Source organism: Ursus americanus, chromosome 21 (assembly GCF_024610735.1).
Source record: "Ursus americanus isolate L20-20 chromosome 21, mUrsAme1.1.p, whole genome shotgun sequence".
Lineage (NCBI taxonomy): Eukaryota > Metazoa > Chordata > Mammalia > Carnivora > Ursidae > Ursus > Ursus americanus.
In genome coordinates this window covers 52,248,722-52,267,449 of record NC_142147.1, presented here as the reverse complement: position 1 = coordinate 52,267,449, position 18,728 = coordinate 52,248,722, and the positions used below count along the sequence as shown (strand labels likewise).

Genomic DNA, 18,728 nt, shown 5'->3' with positions numbered 1-18,728 from the left:
ACTGATAGTTCTTCCCAAAGTGGTCATGCTAGACGGTTTGTTTTGTGTGGACAGACAGTTTGTTCTGACTTTAATGGGGACTGTTTTGGTTTTTAGCATTAAGACTGATTTGGGGTTTTGATAATATGTATATAATTAAAAACAAGGGAGAGGCAAGTAACTCCTTAAGATTGTTGTCATTACTGGGGCGCCTGGGTGGCTCAGTTGGTTAAGTATCTGCCTTCGGCTCAAGTGATGATCTCAAGGTCCTGGGATAGGGCCTGGGTTGGTCTCCCTGCTCAGTGGGGGGGGGGGTCTGCTTCTCCCTCTCCCTCTCCCCCGCCCCTCCCCCCACTAGTGCTCCCTCTCTCAAATAAATAAATAAAATCCTTAAAAAAAATTTGGTGATTTTAAGTCCTCCGGTATCCCAGCAGGCAGTGCAGCCTAGAGACGCTGACAGAGGACCAGAGGAGAGGAGTAGTCGCAGCTGCTTTCCGAGGAGCCAGTGTTGCTGAGATTGCCAAAATGCTTTGGAGTTTTTAACTGACTTAAGAAAAGTCCAAAAGAGATTTGAGACTGTAAAAACTGACGCTGCAGCAAGGGGAATTCAGTGCCAATGCATCAACAAAAAAGACAGCCAGAGTTGGTGGAAGGAAATCTTCCTGTTTTTGTGTTTCCCACGGAGCTAATATTTTATGCAGATGACCAGTCAACACATAAGCAAGTGTTGACTCTGTATAACCCCTATGAGTTTGCCTTAAAGTTCAAAGTTTTGTGTACTACTCCAAATAAGTATGTTGTCACTGATGCTGCAGGTGCAGTAAAACCTCAGTGTTGTGTGGATATTGTGATTCGTCATAGAGATGTTCAATCCTGTCACTATGGTGTAAAAGACAAGTTCCGCCTCCAAGTTTCCGAGCAGGGCCAGAAGAAAACTTTAGGAAGGAAAGAGGTTGTGGCTATTCTTCACCCATCCGCAAAAGAACAACAAAAGGAAGAAGAGGAAAAAAGGATAAAGGAACATTTAACCGAAAGTTTATTTTTTGAGCAGTCCTTTCAACCAGAGAACAGAGCTGTCTCCTCAGGACCTGGCTTACTAACCGTCTTCCTGGGAGTGGTGTGCGTTGCAGCTTTGATGCTTCCTACGCTGGGGGATGTGGAATCGCTGGTACCTCTCTATCTCTACTTAAGTGTGAATCAAAAATTAGTGGCTGCTTATGTCTTAGGTCTTATCACAATGGCTATACTTGGAACATGAGCAAGAAATTCAGTTGACTTCTGAAGTAAATTTATTTTGCAAATATGAACAAAAAAGATGTTGTCATTATTCAAGATGGGCCTATTCTTAAATATATTAAGTTTATGTAGAAACGGCTTATTATTGAACATTCTCAAAACCGTTTTCATATCCATGGATGTGATGGTATTACTTTGATACATCGATTAGCAAATCTTATGATAGCCCAATATCAAACCATCCTTGTATTCCTGGACATACATCTTCCAGTTCCCTCCATAGGGGTCTGTTTCCTTTACCACACGATCCTTTAAGAAGTGATAGGTGAAACTGAGGCAAATAGGAAGCGGATGCCCAGGGATAGTGAGTAATTAAGTGACAAAGGCTCAATTCATCGACCATCAATTTAGATGGGGCCAACTTCTATGTGTCCTGTGGACTTCAGCTACAGGGGAAACTTCGTTAGATGGGTTGAATGGACTATGACGTCCCCTCCTGTGAAAGGCAGCGAAAAGACTCTGGCTAAAATGGGAATATTTGCGGTGTCAGTACAGCCAGACATTTCTCAATACCATGTTCCCTCCCGCCCCACTGCGTACCCCCAAGACTCCATTTCCCAGCATTCCCCGCATCTAGAGACACTAGGCCGGGAGGAGCATGAGCCTGCAATGGTTTCTGGGAAATGTAGTCCAGCTCCGAAACCGCATTTAAAGAACAGGGGTTTAATAGTTCTGAGACAGCGACGGCGCAGGCGCAATCCGCGGCCCGCCAGAGGGAGGGAAGGCCTGGCCGCCCTGCGCAACCCGCGGGGGCGCACAGGTGAGTCCCGACCTGGCGGCCGGGAGCCGGAGCGGTTGGGTGCGGGACGAGCCGGGCAGGCCTGCGGGCGCTCAGGGAGGCGGGCCCGAGTCGCGCCTGGGTGGGCGCTGTGGGCGGGCGGTGTCCCGCCCCCGTCCTATCCCTCGCGAGGCGGCCCCAGAGAGCCTCTGCCATCCGCGCGGCTTCGGACGGTCTCAGCGCGCAGGAATTGGGCGCCTGCTGTTTGCCAGGAGGCAGGCGAGCGCGGAACTGCTGCGAACTCCCAGCAGGGAGACTGAGCGTTTCCTCACTTCTCAGGTGAAGAAACAGACTCCGCGGCTTCTCGCAGGTCCCAGTGGTCGGCCTGGGATCACACCCCGGGGTGTCTGACCCGAAAGCCCCCACGTACTCTGCACAGTCACGCCCTCTGTCGCTGTCCTCCTTACCCTGAGCATGCTTCCCTTTCTCTGGGTCTCCAATCTCTCTGATCGCCCCCCACCATCCCAACCCCTGTTCAGTCCCCCTCTCTGCATGTCTGCGCGCCCCCCTTCCCCACGAGTCTGTGTTTGTTTCTAAAAATAGGGCCATTATCTTCCAAGACCACAGCACCATGATCACATCAGGACAGTAACATCGATACAAACGATTAGCTAATCTGCAGACCCTCAGATTTTGCTAATTGTCCCAATAGTGTACTTAACGGCAAAAGAAAATCCCGTATCACGCAAGGCATTAGTTGTTGGGTCTCTTTAGTCTCCGTGAACTTGACGCAGTTCTTCATTCTTTCCTTGATCTTGATGATCTTGGCAAAACCAGGTACTTCTACAACGTCCCTTAGTCTGGCTTTGTTCAGTGTTTCATCATGATTAGATTTAGGTTTGGCGGGAATACGTTAGGCGTGATGCTGTGTCCTCGTCAGATCAGGAGCCCCTGCCGCCCGTTTGCCCATCACAGGTCATGTCAGTCTTGATCACTTGGCTGCAGTGGCGTCTGCCAGGCCTCTCCGCTCTAAAGTTACCTTCTTCTTTCTGTAATTATTAAGTGACTTGTGAGGAGATAGATAGGGGAGAGTCTGTAAGACTCTGCTTCTCATTTCCTCATCAGAATTTTGCCCACTGGTTTCAGCCTTCAACTGCTTGTGTTCCTGTGTAACCGGAAACACGTGTGAAGCCGTGTCGTTTTATTTCTGGACTGTATTAGATTCCCGTTGCCGCTGTAACAAGTTACCATAAACTTGGTAGCTTCAAACAACACAAATGTGTTCTCTTACAGGAGGTTCTCTTACAGAGAGGCTCTAACCTCTCTTGGGGAGGTTAGAAGTCTGCAGTGGGTTTCACCCGGCTGAAATCAAGGTGTCAGCAGAGCAGTGCGCCCTCCTGAGGCTCTAGGGGGCAATCCGTTTCCTTGCCTTTCCCAGCTTCTAGAAGCTGCTTGCGTTCCTTAGATGAGGCCTCTTCCTCCAGCTTCAGAGCAAGAGGCTGTGTCTTCTCTCTCTGACTCTGTTCCTCTTTATTTCCCTCACATGGCCTACTCCTCCAGGTCACATATCCCCCTGCCTCCCTCTTCTGGGGACACTTACGATTGCATTTAGGACCCACCCTGATAATCCAGGATAATCTTCCTATCTAGAGGTGCTTAACTTAATCACATCACAGGTTCATCCCACAAGATACAAGAGTAGGGCCACTGTTCGGCCCACCACCTGGCCTGTGTCCTGGCCTGTCTCCCCCACCAGGCAGGGATCCCCTTTAGGGGCTCATTATTCGCTCATTATTCTGTCCTCAGATGAGCCCGTCACTCTCACATGAGTCTCAGAGCATAGTTGATGAATGAATGGAAGTCACCATAATCCAAATACCAATTTTTCTTTTTCTTTTCTTCAAACAACATCGTAAGTGGGAGGTCAGGTTCCTTATGCAGGATTTGTAAGGCAGATAGAAGGAGCTCTCTAGGGGCACCTGGGTGGCTCAATCGGTTAAGTGTCCAACTCTCGATCTCAGCTCAGGTCTTGATCTCAGGGTTGCGCACTGGACTCCACGCCCTATTAAAAAAAAAAGAAGAAGAAGAAGGTGCTCTGCAGAAAGGGGTAGATCCACACCAGGGAATACTATTCAGCCATAAAAAGGAACGAAGCCTTGATACATAGTACAACATGGATGAATCTGGAACACATTATGCTAAATGAAAGAAGCCAGACACAAAAATATGATTCCATTCATATGAAATGTCCAGAATAGGCAAATCCATTAAGACAGAGAAATGAGGGGCGCATGGGTGGCACAGTCAGTTAAATGACCGATTGGTTTCAGCTCGGGTGGTGATCTCAGGGTTGTGAGATTAAGCCCCGAGTTGGGCTCTGTGCTCAGTGCAGTCTGCTTGGGACTCCTTCTCCCTTGCCCTCTGCCCCTCCCCGCTCTATGAAATAAATAAACAAATCGAGAGAAAGAAAGAAAGAAAGAAAGAAAGAAAGAAAGAGAGAGAGAGAGAGAAAGGAAGGAAGGAAGGAAGGAAGGAAGGAAGGAAGAAAGAAAGAAAGAAAGAAAGAAAGAAAGAAAGAAAGAAAGAAAAGAAAAGAAAGAAAGTTGAGTAGTTGTCAGGGGCTGGCATTGAAGGGCTGGGAAAGAATAGGGAGATTTGGGAGTGACTGATTAATGGTAGAGGGTTTCCTTTTAGGGTGATGGTGAAAACATTCTGGAACCAGATCCTGGTGATGGTTGCACAACAACGTCCTAAATGCCACCGAACTGTATTGTTTAAAGTGGTTAAAATGTTACATTGCATGTTATATGCATTTTACCACGAGAAAAAAAAGTAAGAATAAAAAGGCGCAGCCAGACTTCTGGGCCTGAATCCCGCTCTGACACTTGAAATCTCTGTGACCTTGAGGAAGGGCCTTGACCTCTCGTGCCTCTGTTTCCTTCTCTGGGGACAGCCCTAGTTACGTCTTCCAGAGCTGTTATGTGGGTGCAGTGAGCTGAGCCTCCTGATTGCCAGCTGTTGTCGGTATGGAATGGGGGCCTCAGGCAGCCTGTCCTGAGCCTTCGCTCCAGCTCCTGGGAGACTAGGGTCCTCTCTGTCATGAGACATCTTTGGGAAAGCGACTGTCTGTCTGTCTGGGCCAGAACTGACCCCCTCTGTGCTCCAGTCTCCTCCTCCAGCTCTGCGGACTCAGGCCTGGTCCTTTCTGCTGGAGGCACATACCCAGGACCCTGATGGCTGAGGACCAGGTGAGTCTGGGCTCCCTCTTCCCCAAGATGACTTTGTGGACCCCAGAGGGCCATCCTTATCTCTGCCTGTGGACCGAAGATCATCTGCCCCTCCCAGGCATGGGGAAGAGGCTATGGTGGGAAGAGCTCTGGGGCTGGGAGGGGAGAGGAAAGGAGGGGATGGAGGGAAAGGGAGGGGAGGGGCAGGATACTCTGAGCTGGGACGTTATGATATGGTCTAAAAACCAATCTAATGCTCAGCGGCCTTTTGAGTTGCCAAGAGAAGTGGGCAGTAGATGGTTTTGCTTCACCCCGAGCCTTATCCTTGGAGTCAGGGATGGGGATTGGGATCCCAGTTTGGGTCTGAGATGGAGCACCACTTAGTTATCATTCTTGCACACAATGGCTTGATTTTTAAAAAATGTTTCTTAGGATTGTCATATACAGGTGTGCAGGTTGCGCACTGCACAAGGGTGCTTCACCACAGTGGCAGGATTCACATCGTATACCTCATTCACTGGTATATTATGGCAGTTTTTACGCAGATGGCAGTAAACTTATTTACTAAAATAATTGGCATATTATAACAATTTTCCAACAGATGGCAGTAAAGAGTCACCCAAAAGGGAGCTTTCTCCTACCTTCTGCCAATGTGCCTGTGGGCTAGCAGCTGCCTGAAACTTTCTGCATTTCTGTGGGCCATATTTATTCAGTTATCTCAAACCTGCTGAGTCAGGATGTTCCAGCCTGGAGTGTTAGAGCTGGTTCATCCACCAGCAGGGGTAGGCTCTTGACCCATGACCTCTCCGGCCCCAGAGTTCTAGAAGGATATGGCCCTCCACCATGTAAAATTGCCCCTTGCAGGAATCAGTGACCTTCAAGGATGTGGCTGTGGACTTCACCCTGGAGGAGTGGGGCCAGCTGGGGCCTGGCCAGAGGAAGCTGTACTGGGACGTGATGCTGGAGAACTACCAGAACCTTCTCTCACTGGGTGAGGCCCTGCCCCCTGCCTTCCCAGGAAGAGGCGTGATGCCCCCTTTCTGCCCTCATCTCCTTTGTGCCCACCCACTGCTCAACAGAGGGCACTCACTGAGGTCATGGGGTGCCCTCTCTGCTCCTGGCCTCTGTCTGTATCTCTGTCTCTCCGCCACTTCTCCTAGAGTCCCTGCGTCCCCAGGGGCCCTGAGTCCTCTGCCTGTCCTGCAACATTTCAGCCTGTGCCCCCACCTTCTCCTCTTGCTCCCCTTTCCACATGGGGTGACTTCAGGTTCCTCCCTGGAATGCCTGTTCTAGAATCTCAGACTCTCAAGTGCTCCTTGGATGTCCTTCAGTCATCTGGCTCCATCTCAGAATCTTTCCAAAGCACAGGAATGCTGTTCCCCAAATATGTCTCCCTCATCCTACGCTGTCCACCACCCCGCCCCCTGCCTCCTGCACCCCTGCAAGGGCACTCACATTTGTCACACTCACCCTGACCTCAGCGTCTCCACACGGACCTGCTCCTCCTCCACTGGGTCCCCCATCCCCAGACCAAACACCCCCAACACCATCTTCACTCCTCTCCCTCCCTCCTCCCCAGCAGCCCCCCACATCCTCTCTGCCTCCCAGCAATCTCTGCCTGTCCCCTCCTCTCTGCCTGCAGCCCAGCCCTGACCTGGCCTTGTCCTCACCCCCTGACCCCACTCCGGCCTCCTCAGTGGGCTGTCTTTCTGTCCACCTCCATCTCTCCTCAGGTCCTTTTTCTGACTCTTCTGTCTTGCATTTTCCCTATAAGCTCTGGTGGTTTGAAGGCTCCTTCCTCAGCCTTCCTCGCTCACACACTTTCACTGGACGAACTCACCAAAAACCCGCTTAAACTTCGGCGTCAGGGGCCCCAGGAAAGCCCCCAGTTTCCGGGGCTCGAGGAGGACCCACAGGCCTCAGCAGGCAGCTGTACTCACAGCCCCGATTCATTGCAGTGAAAGGACACCGAGCATAGCCAGCTAAGGGATAAGGCATGTGGGGTGACATCTAGGGGGGACCAGGCCAGAGTCGCCTCCCCGAGGAGTCACACAGGACATACAACAAGACGTGACAACACGTGTGAGGTGTTGTACCCCAGGGACCCTCGTTAGAGACCCCATCAGCGCCCAGGGTTTTCACTGAGGTCTGGTTGCATCAGCAGCCTCAGCCTAGCACGTATCAAAATTCCAGACTCCCCGAAGGAAAGCAGGGGTTCAGCAGAAACCCCATTGTGTGCACCAATAGCTTAGGCCCGGGGAGGCCCTCCTGGCAACCAGGGAGTGCAGGGAAGCTTCCCGAAATCCAGCTTCCCAGATGCCAGCCACGGGCTGCCTTGTAAGCAGGCCTTTCCAAGGAGAGCCAGCAGCCTGCTCTGTGACCCCTTTTCTTCACAACTTGGGTGTAAAGAACGAGGTCCCTTCTGCCTGTCCCCTGCAGAAGTGCATTCCCTCACAGTTCAGAGGCCAGAGGTGCAAAATCCAGCTGTGGGCAACCTCCTTTAGAAGGCTCCAGGGCGAGGTCCTTCCTGGATACAGCTTCTGGAGGCTCCTGGCGGCCCTTGCTGTTCCTTGCCCTGTACCCCCGTCACCCCGATCTCGGCCTCCATCTTCACATGACCTTTCCCCTCCATGTATGTCTGTGTGTCTCTCCTCTTCAAACAAGGACACCGGTCTTTGGACTCAGGGCCCAGCCTGCCCCTGTAGGACCTCATGTTCACAAATTACATCTGCAAAGCCCCTGTTTCTGAGGAAGGTCACATTCTGCGGTTTCTCTGGACGAAATTTGGGGAGAACACTGTTCAACCCACTATCAGAAGAGAGAAGTGAGTGGTCTCAAAGACAGCAGGCATAAAAAAGGCAGAAAGAAAGAGATGAGATTAATTTCAGGAATGTATTTTCTTCTCCCCAATCCGTCCAAAAGATGATCATTTTGGCACCTATCGAGACAACAATCAATATGCCAATTATTGATGATATTTTTACATTTTTCTCCACAGTAAGTCAGTCTTTGAAGTTCGATGTGTATTTCACACTCAGCTTGAACGGGACAGAACCGGAGCCTTAAGCAGGGATGTCAGGGCCCAGGCTCTTCCTGGAATGTAGTAGGCACTAACAAATGAGTCTTGCACAGACCATTAGAGCTGCCGCCTTTTTTTTTTTTAGATTTATTTATTTATTTATTTTAGAGAAAGCAAGAGAGTGAGAGTGTGAGTGGGGGGAGGGGCAGAAGGAGAGGGAGAGAGAAAGACACTCCCAAGCAGACTCCCCATTGAGCAGGGAGCCCGACGCGGGGCTCGATCCCAAGACCCTGAGATCATGACCTGAGCCAAAATCCAGAGGCGGACACTTAACCGACTGAGCCACCCAAGCACCTGGACCACTAGAGCTTCTAATCATTAGGCATCCAGTGTATGCAGCTCCCCTGAGGCCTCCCGATGACTGGCAGCCATGGCCAAATCCGGTGTCTTTTCCAGGGGCAGGGCCTCCTGGGTCCAAACCCGATGTGATCTCCCGTCTGGAGCGAGGGGAGGAGCCCAGAATGGAGAAGAGGGAAGCCAAGCAAGCTGCCTGTCCAGGTGGGTGAGGTTGTCCGGCAGGAGTGAGCAATCTTCCTGCCCTGTCTGTCTTGACCAGTGACAAGAATGAGGCAGCCTAACACACCGGCCATAGTCATGGGTGCTGGGTTCAAATCCCAGCTCCACCACTTCCTGGCTCTGTGACCTTCAGGCAGGTCATTTAGCTTCTCTGTGCCTCAATTTCCTCACCTGCAAGATGGGCGCAGTAATAGTACTCCGGGTTGGGGAAGATCAATGAATTAACACCTGAAAGTGTAGCCCAGCGCCTGGCACTTGGCAACCCCCTGGTCAGAATAGGCTACAACGATTATCGATTATTCTTTATTGGATTCTTTACATCCTATATGTAAAGACCTAGATGTGGGACCCCTGCCGGACATGTTGGGGAACAGGAGGCCAGATGTTTGCCCCCCACTGGCTCACAAACTCCATGAGGGGAAGGGGTTGAAGCATCTTTGTTTCTCTCACTGTCCGCCGTGTGGTGAGGTGGGACTTGCCCCCTCTTTCCCCTTCACCAGAGCCCATCAGTCCCCAGTCCTGTCCCTCCTACACCCTAACTTTTCCCAGTCCCCTGTGCTCTCTCTCCCACAACCCTGGCATGGGCCTCAGCTTCCCTCAGTTGCACCCTCACCCCGGCCTCCTCCCTCACCTCCCAGCCTCTAGCATTACTCCCTACAGTTCATCTCACACAGCCCAAGAGGGGTCTTTCTACACCCAGAGCTGATCCCACTCCTCCCCTACTCACAGCCCTCCCATGGCTCCCCAGTATCCCTGACAAGTCCTAGCACTGTGGTTAGCACGTGACAGTTATGCAATTAATAGGTGTCCCACGAACAGATCTAGGCATCTAAAAATCCATCCCCTTCAACAAATTCTACGTATCTGTGCTTCCTGCCTGTCATCTCTTCTCTACACTTCCCTTTCTCCAAATGGCAAGGTTGTGCTGTAAAAGCCTCACATACATTCAATATTTATTGATGTCTTTTTTTAAGATTTTATTTATTTGAGAGAGAGCCAGAACGAGCAGGGGAAGGGGCAGAGGGACAAGCAGACTCCCCGCTGAGCGGGGAGCCCCACGCGGGGCTCAATCCCAGGACCCTGAGATTATGACCTGAGCCAAAGGCAGACGCTTAAGCGACTGAGCCCCCCAAGTCCCCCTATTTATTGATATCTTTTGATCAAATTATAGTTATATGTGTTCATCACAGAAACTTCGAAAATATAAATAAGAATAAAGCAGGAAATGGAAATCTCCCCATAATCCTGCTTATCTCTCAAAAAATCTACTTTTCACATTTTACCCCAAAAGCTTTACTGTATTTTTTTAATTATAAAAGTAAATAATAACAATGTGAATATGGACACCTGGGTGGCTCAGTCATTAAGCGTCTGCCTTTGGCTCAGGGTGTGATCCCAGGGTCCTGAGTTTGAGCCCCGTGTCGGGCTCCCTGCTCTGCTGGGAGCCTGCTTGTTCCTCTCCCACTCTCCCTGCTTGTGTTCCCTCTCTCGATGGCTGTCTCTCTCTCTGTCAAATAAATAAATAAAATCTTTAAAAAAAAAAAAAGCAAAACAGCAACATGAATAAACCTTGAGGACATGATGCTAAGTGAAATAAGCCAGACACAAAACGATAAATATTGTATGATTCCACTTCCATGAGGCACCCAGAGTAGGCAAATTCATAGAGCCAAAGTGGGATGGTGGTGGCCAGGGGCTGGGGAAGGGGGAACAGGCTAGTGTTGAATGGGTGCAATGTTTCAGTTTGGGAAGATGAGACATTCTGGAGATGGATGGCGGTGCTGATTGTACCACGGCGGGAGTGTATACGTGCGACCGAACAGCACACCTAAAACTGATCTAACTGTTGCATTTTATGTTGTATGTATTTTACCATAATAAAAAATAAAAAATTAAAAACCCTCCATCCCGCTATGCACATGCGTACACACATTAACACGTACATAAACAGGGGCGCCTGGGTGACTCAGTCAGTTAAGCATCTGCCTTCTGTTTGTGTCGTGATCCCGGAGTCCCAGGGCCAAGCCCCGCGTCGGGCTCCCTGCTCAGTGGGAAGCCTGCTTCTCCCTCTCCCTCTGCTGCTCCCCCTGCTCGTGCTCTCTCACTTGCTCTCTCTCTCTCAAATAAATAAGTAAAACCTTTTTTAAAAAACATATTTTTATTTTTAGGATATTTGGAGGCCATCCTTCCATGTCACAACCTGAATCTCTTGTGTCTTTTGAAATAGCAACCTAAACTTTGAAACTTGTCTTTTAAAGTTTTCCAGTGTCAGTTCAACTTAATCAGTTTCCTTGGCCCCAAGGCAGATGATACTCCCATTTTCCATTTCTTTCAGACCTGGACACCAGCTCTGCAACTCCTTGGGAGACACCTCTGAAAAAGAGCGTTTCTGAAGAGGCCACTTCCCCAGTGGGAAAGATGGAGGGAGTTTTAAGGGCGGTGCTTGCAGATGCCAGGCTGGGGGGATCCTGGACCTGTAGCCATTGGTTGGAGGAGCAGGGAAAGCAAGAGAGGCTTTTAAGGTGTGTGTTTGCTCCTCCCAAGGAGACCATCTGTGGGGAGAGAGGCCTGGGCTGTCACGAGCTTGGGCGGAGCCTCAGGCAGACCTCAGCCTTCATCAGGAAGCAAAGAGGGCCTGCGGGAGAGAGGACTCAGAAGAGGAATGGGCCAAGAAAGAGCCTGAAATGCCAAAGGACCTTTGCAGAAAAGAAGCCATTTAACTGCGGAGAATGTGGGAAAGCCTTCATTTACCATTCAGACTATATTCTACACCAGAGAATTCACACTGGAGAGAAACCCTACAAGTGTAATGACTGCGGGAAGGCCTTCAGCAACAGCTCATATTTCATTCAGCACCACATCATTCACACGGGAGAGAAGCCCTACGTGTGCAGCGAATGCGGCAAGACCTTTACCCAGAGCTCATCGCTTACCGAGCATCAGAGGATCCACACTGGAGAGAAGCCATACAAATGCAAGGAATGTGGGAAGGCCTTCACCCAGAGCTCCTCCCTCATTAAACACCAGCGGTGCCATACTGGGGAGAAACCCTATAAATGCAACCAGTGTGGGAAGTTCTACTCACAGGTGTCCCACCTCACCCGCCACCAGAAAATCCACACGGGGGAGAAGCCCTACAAATGTGGAGAGTGTGGCAAGGCCTTCTGTCATACTTCCTCCTTGACTCAGCACCAGACAATCCACACCGGGGAGAAACCCTACAAATGTAACGAGTGTGGGAAGACCTTCAGCCACAGCTCGTCCCTGTCCCAGCACCAGCGAGTTCACACTGGAGAGAAACCCTATGAGTGCTCCGAGTGTGGCAAAGCCTTCAGCCACAGTTCATCCCTGACTCAGCATCAGAGAATTCACACTGGTGAGAAGCCCTATGAGTGTAACGAGTGTGGGAAGGCTTATACACAGATTTCCCACCTCATGAGGCACCAGAGCGTTCACATGGGAGAAAAACCCTATATATGTAATGAGTGTGGAAAGGCTTTCAGTCACACCTCATCCTTCACTCAACACCAGACAATTCACACTGGTGAGAAGCCCTACAAATGTAATGAATGTGGGAAAACCTTCAGCCAGAACTCTTCACTTACACGCCACCAGAGGATTCACACCGGGGAGAAGCCCTATGAGTGTAAAGTGTGCGGGAAGGCCTATACCCAGATTTCCCACCTTATCCAACACCAGAGGATTCACACTGGAGAGAAACCTTACGAGTGCAGTGAGTGTGGGAAAGCCTTCAGCCGGAGCACCCACCTTATCGAGCATCAGAAAATCCACACAGGTGAGAAACCCTATAAGTGCAGAGAGTGTGGGAAAACATTCAGTCACAACTCCTCCCTCACTCAGCATCAGAGAATTCACACTGGCGAGAAACCCTACACATGTAAGGAATGCGGGAAAGCCTTCAACCAGAGCATCCACCTGATTCAGCATCAGAGGACCCATACTGGAGAGAAACCCTACAAATGTAACAACTGTGGGAAAACCTATACCCAGATTTCACACCTTATTCAACACCAGAAGGTTCACACGGGTGGCAAACGCTATGTGTGTAAGGAATGTGGGGAGGATTTCAACTGGAGTTCACACCTGACTGAACACCAGAGGCTTCACACCGTGCACGACGCCTACGTCTGCTATGATTTTGAGAAAGCCTTTGTGTGGAGCACACAGCTTGCTGATTATCAGAGAACTCCTGCTGACCAGAAAGCCTGAGAAGGTAGCAGATGGGGGGTTCTCATGCTGCGTTCGGTGCAGCCTTCATCAGCACCAGTAACTTCCTCCCAGAGAGGAACCCTAACACCGTATAGTGAGAGAGGTGCTTCTCTGTTTCCTACAAGGAGCTGGTGCAGTTTTTCACCAGCTGGGACAGCTTCTGGTCATATTAGGAGCTCCCCCCTAAAATCTCAGCTTCCCCCCTATTTTTCAGTCTAAGGTTGTCCCAGAAGGTGGTGTAAATGGAATGTAACATCATCTGATATCTTTAATAAGGTCTCTGTGAACTTTTTAAATTATCGATCATTCATTAAATCGGAGCTTGAAAATTCAAGGAAAAAAAACACAGCTGGGAAGATAAACCCTTTAAAGTACAAGTCTGTGTAGCTGAACCTCAGCACAAGATTTTAGTGTCCTTTAAAACTTTGAGCTACAAATTTCATGGCAAAATCCGCAGTTGGCTTAAACACAGTATGTTCTGCTATTTACAACCATTTTTAAAGGTCTATTTTTTGTGTCTTTCCCATGTCCAGGATTTATGCTTTATAAAGGGAATCGCCCTCTTAAGCATCATTTTCTGTTTTTATTCATGCCCAAAGGGAAATTTTTCTTTCATCATATAAGCATAGTATTAAAAAAGGCGGGGGAAGGGTGGCGCCTGGGTGGCTCAGTCTGTTAAGTGTCCGACTTTTGCCTTCAGCTCAGTCATGATCTCAGGGTTATGAGATCAAGCCGCATGTCAGGCTTTGCACTCACAGAGCCTGCTTAAGATTCTCTCTCTCCCTCTGTCTCTCTCTCCCCCTCTGTAAAAAAAAAACCCAAAAAACAAAAAAACAAACAAAAAACCATAGTATTTTTATTTTATTATAAAAATAGTACACATACTTTTATGACGGGGATCATTTTTAAGTAAAATAACATATACTTATTATAAAGGGTAATTTGGAAAGTATCAAGAAGTATGGAATAAAATACCAATTCCCCATAATCACACAGCCCAGGGAGAGCCCATCATTTTGTGTGTATTTTTTTTTTCTGGTTTTGTTTTACTCTTCTTCCACATCCATTTTTTAAAGATTTTTTTTTATTTATTTGACAGAGACAACAAGAGAGGGAACACAAGCAAGGGGAGTGTGAGAGGGAGAAGCAGGCTTCCCGCTGATCAGGGAGCCCGATGTCGAGCTTGATCCCAGGACCCTGGAATCATGACCTGAGCTGAAGGAAGACGCTTAACGGCTGAGCCACCTGGGCGCCCGCCACATCCATATTTTTAATCATTAAACAAAAGCAGGGGGCGCCTGAGTGGCACAGTCATTAAGCGTCTGCCTTCGGCTCAGGTAGTGATCCCGGCGTTATGGGATCGAGCCCCACATCAGGCTCCTCCACTATGAGCCTGCTTCTTCCTCTCCCACTCCCCCTGCTTGTGTTCCCTCTCTCGCTGGCTGTCTCTATCTCTGTCAAATAAGTAAATAAAATCTTAAAACAAAACAAAAGCGATATACTCACCCTCAACTTGGCCACCTTCAGAAGTCCTATTGTCTTGATTTTCTTGTATTCCCTTTCAAATATCATTTTAAGATAAATGTTATTTTATTTCATTGTGATCAGAGTGTAGAAACAATTTTGGCTTCTCTCATTTGCCCTTATTGTACCCTGAGCATTGTCTTTTGTAATCACATACATTTCATACTCATCATTATTCAGACTAATGATATTTCATTGGTGGATGTAAAATAATTTACAAATCCACCCCCCACGTGGGTTTTGTCCTAAGACCTGGATTGACACAAGTGGTTCACCAATTTTCCCAATTATGAGTGTTAAAATGAGCATTTCCATGCTTGCTTCCTTTGTCCTCCTGAGGAGGATTATTTTTCTAAGTCCTATTCCCAGGATGGAAATAGCAGGAGCACGATTCTAATGATTTCCCTGATTACTGGAATATTCTGTCAAATTGCTTTCCAATGGGATAGACCCAGTCTGCCTGGGACAAGCTGGGCATGAGGACCACTGTCCACTACATGTTTACCAGCACAGGACATCCCTAATTTTTTCCTCTGTCAAATATATAAGATGACTAGCGTTTTCAGTAACTTACCATGTGCCAAGTTCTGTCCCAAGCCCTTGGTATGTATGAATTCTTTTTTTTTTAAAAGATTTTATTTATTTATTTGACAGAGATAGAGACAGCCAGCGAGAGAGGGAACACAAGCAGGGGGAGTGGGAGAGGAAGAAACAGGCTCATAGCGGAGGAGCCTGATGTGGGGCTCGATCCCATAACACCGGGATCACGCCCTGAGCCGAAGGCAGACGCTTTAACCACTGTGCCACCCAGGCGCCCCGGTATGTATGAATTCTCATTCTTGCAACAATCCCACCTGTTCAGGGCTGTGTTGTCCCATTTTACAGGTGAGGACACCAAAGCACAGAGAGAAAAGTGGACCAAACCTCACAACTATGTGCTCGTGGAGTATAGATTCAAGCCCGGGTAGTCAGGCTCAGAAGCTATGCTCTGAACTTCTATGGGGATTGAACACATTTCACATATAATGTCTCCTTCTTAAAATAATGTTTATTATTATAAAAATCAGTACATGCCTCTTATAGAAAATTTAGAAGATCCAAGAAATCCACAAGATTTCAAAGTTCAGTGCCACCCAGAGATAACTGTTAACATTTGGATACACTTCTTCTACTTTAAAAAACAATATTAGGGGCGCCTGGGTGGCACAGCGGTTAAGCGTCTACCTTCGGCTCAGGGCGTGATCCCAGCGTTATGGGATCGAGCCCCACGTCAGGCTCCTCTGCTATGAGCCTGCTTCTTCCTCTCCCACTCCCCCTGCTGGTGTTCCCTCTCTCGCTGGCTGTCTCTATCTCTGTCAAATAAATAAATAAAATCTTTAAAAAAATAAAAATAAAAACAATATATAATACTATAGATGCTTTAATATATTTGGGGTATCCTGAATATGCAGTTCAGCATACTTCTAGTTTACCTAACTTTATATCATGGGCCGTATCATTAAATGTCATGATTTACGCGTGTCATTACGTCATCTTTAACAATCAGATGTTTGGGGGGTGGGTTGCATAGTTAATTCAGCCAGTGAATTCGCCAATCCCCTGTTGGACGTTTTGGTTGTTTCCAGTTTTTGACTTTTATAAACGTCCCTTCTGCTGAAGTCTTTGGCTGAGCACCCGACCAGTTTTCAAGTGAAATCCTGGCAGGGAAGTCATGGGGTCAAAGGAAGGATGTTTCAATGATCCCGGAAATGTGGGCCAATGGCTTTTCAGAAGTTCTGCGTCCGTTGGCAATCTGACCAGCAGAGGATGGGACTGCGTCTCACCAACAACATCCGTGGTAACTGTTACCATGTTTCAAGTCTTCCCAGGTATTTCTTTTAATATATGACTGCTTTCATGGTTGAAGAAATACTCATTTATGGTGAATAATTCATAAAATAAAAATGAAAGCAATGGCTCTCTATAAATCTTCATTCCAAAGATTCTAGATTTTCCCCGTGAATAGGAAATTCCTTTTTTGTTTTTACTAAACCGGTGGTGTGCGTGTGTATATACACGCACATATATATCCACATAAATACAGCATCCAATTTGTATGGTATGTGCACACATACATGATTGAAGATGTTTATTTTTTTTAAGTAATCTCTACACCCAATGTGGGGCTTGAACCCACAACCCCGAGATCAAGAGTCACATACTCCATGAACAGCCAGCCAGGAGCCCCTCATATATAATTCTAGAAGTGACTTTTTTCACTTGGTATAATGTGGATATTTTCCCATGATAATGCAAACATATATACATGTATATACGTGTGTGTGTGTATGTTTATATATTAACATATATATGTATCCTCATTTTTAACAACTGCATAATACTTCATGCTAGGGTTTCTTGAATTTATTTAACCAATCCCTATTAATGGACATTGAGATTTTTTTTTCTTTTCTTTTCCATCATTGGACATTTACTATTTGACACTTGTGCAAGATATCTCCATAAGATGAATTTCTGGAAATAAACTGGTGGGACCATAGAATGTCCACATATAAAATTTTGATAATTATCGCTAAATAATCCTCCAAAAAAGGAACCAATTTACATGACTCCTGGAAGTGTATAAGAATGCCTATTTCTCTGTTGCCCGACTTCCTTCAAAAATTACTCAGTATTGGCCTTTTAAAAATATTTCTGGGGGCACCTGGGTGGCTCATCAGTTAAGCATCGACCTTTGGCTCAGGTCATGATCTCAGGGTCCCAGGACTGAGCCCCATGTTAGGCTCCTTGCTCAGCTGGGAGTCTTCTCCTTCTCCCTCTGCTCTCTCTCACTCTCTTTTTAAGATTTTATTTATTTATTTGACAGAGAGAGCAAGACAGCTCAAGCGGGGGAACAGCAGAGGGAGAGGGAGAAGCAGGCTCCCCGCCGAGCAGGGAGCCCGACATGGGGCTTGATCCCAGGACCCTGGGATCATGACCCGAGCCGGAGACAGACGCTCAACCATCTGAGCCACCCAGGTGCCCCTCACGCTGCTCTCTCTTAAGTAAATAAATAAATCTTTCAAAAAATTAAGAAGTATTTCTAATCTAATAAGTAAAAATGTCCTATCGATAGTGAGATTAATAACCTTTTATGTGTTTGTTGAGGTTTTGCCTTCTTTGGATTGCTTATTTATGTGTTTTGCCCACTTTTAATTGGGCTGCCTTTTTGTATTGATTTATAGGAGCGAGTCTTTATGTATTACACATATTAACCCTTTGGTATGTGCATTACTAAGATTTTCTCCCGGTTTGTTATTGCTCTTTCAATTTTGTTTACGACATATTTTGCTATATAGAATTTTTAAATGTTTAGGTATTCAAATCTATTTGTATTTTCTTTTATAGTTCTTGGACCTACTATCATGCTAAGAAGGGCCTTCCTCAACCCCAAGATTATCCTATATTTTATTCTAGTACTTTTCTCACTTTTTAACAATTAAATTTTTATTCCATCCGCATTTTAAAAAATATCTTATGGTATAAATTTTCAGTCTAGAGGCTACCCGTATTATTTGGCTTGTGGCCCCTTCCTCCACGTTCAAAGCCAGCATGGTGGCGTCCTTAAATCCCTTCTCCTAATATATTCCACCATGTTTGTACCTTTCTCAGCACATTTGATCCACTTCCTTCTCAAAGACTCACCCCCACCCTTTTACTCACATACTAATGTAGAATACTTGGATTTTTAGTCTAAAAGAAGCTAATTTTGAATCTCGCCTTTGCCAAGTCTTGCTGTCCAATCCAGTTTCCTTATTTTTCAAAGGAGAATAATAAGACTTTATTACGAAGAATGCTTTGGGTTTCAAGTCACAGAAAACTCAAAATAGCTCAAACAAGAGAGATGATTTACTTACTCAAGTAGCCAAAAAAGACCAAAAGCAAGGCATTCAACCTGCTTATCCTGGTACTTCAGGATGCCTTCAATGGCAAGTAAAAGAAAACCCAAACTGAGATCCTCACAAACGCTAGAAAGAAGAAATCTACAGGTAGGGCAACCTCTAGCTGCTAAACATTAATATTTCTCTAACTTCACCTGAGATTTATATGGCTTTTATTGCAAATGTATGTTCTCAAGTATTTATATTTCCTGATCACAGAGCTGTCCTTTCATTTGTCT

At 47.2% G+C, this 18,728-nt stretch overlaps 2 protein-coding genes and 1 pseudogene across 2 annotated transcripts in view; 2 read left to right on the top strand and 1 right to left on the bottom strand.

The window, feature by feature from the left end:
- Positions 1-411: 411 nt before the first annotated feature.
- The window catches only part of LOC123803818 (NADPH oxidase 4-like), a 175,335-nt gene continuing 157,018 nt past the window's right edge, over positions 412-18,728 (bottom strand). The window contains exon 15 of the mRNA XM_087871203.1: positions 412-4,055. Within this exon, the coding sequence (XP_087727329.1) occupies positions 4,016-4,055 (40 nt within the window). The 3' untranslated portion in view covers positions 412-4,015. The remainder of the gene's footprint in view (positions 4,056-18,728) is intronic.
- LOC123777997 (motile sperm domain-containing protein 1 pseudogene) lies at positions 596-1,237 on the top strand (annotated as a pseudogene).
- On the top strand, positions 1,918-12,941 carry LOC123777996 (uncharacterized). Its single transcript, XM_045775127.2, is given in 6 exon segments — positions 1,918-2,035; positions 5,160-5,241; positions 6,085-6,211; positions 8,696-8,797; positions 11,151-12,772; positions 12,775-12,941. Coding segments are annotated over 5 exon segments (1,893 nt in total). The 5' UTR covers positions 1,918-2,035; positions 5,160-5,226; the 3' UTR covers positions 12,802-12,941.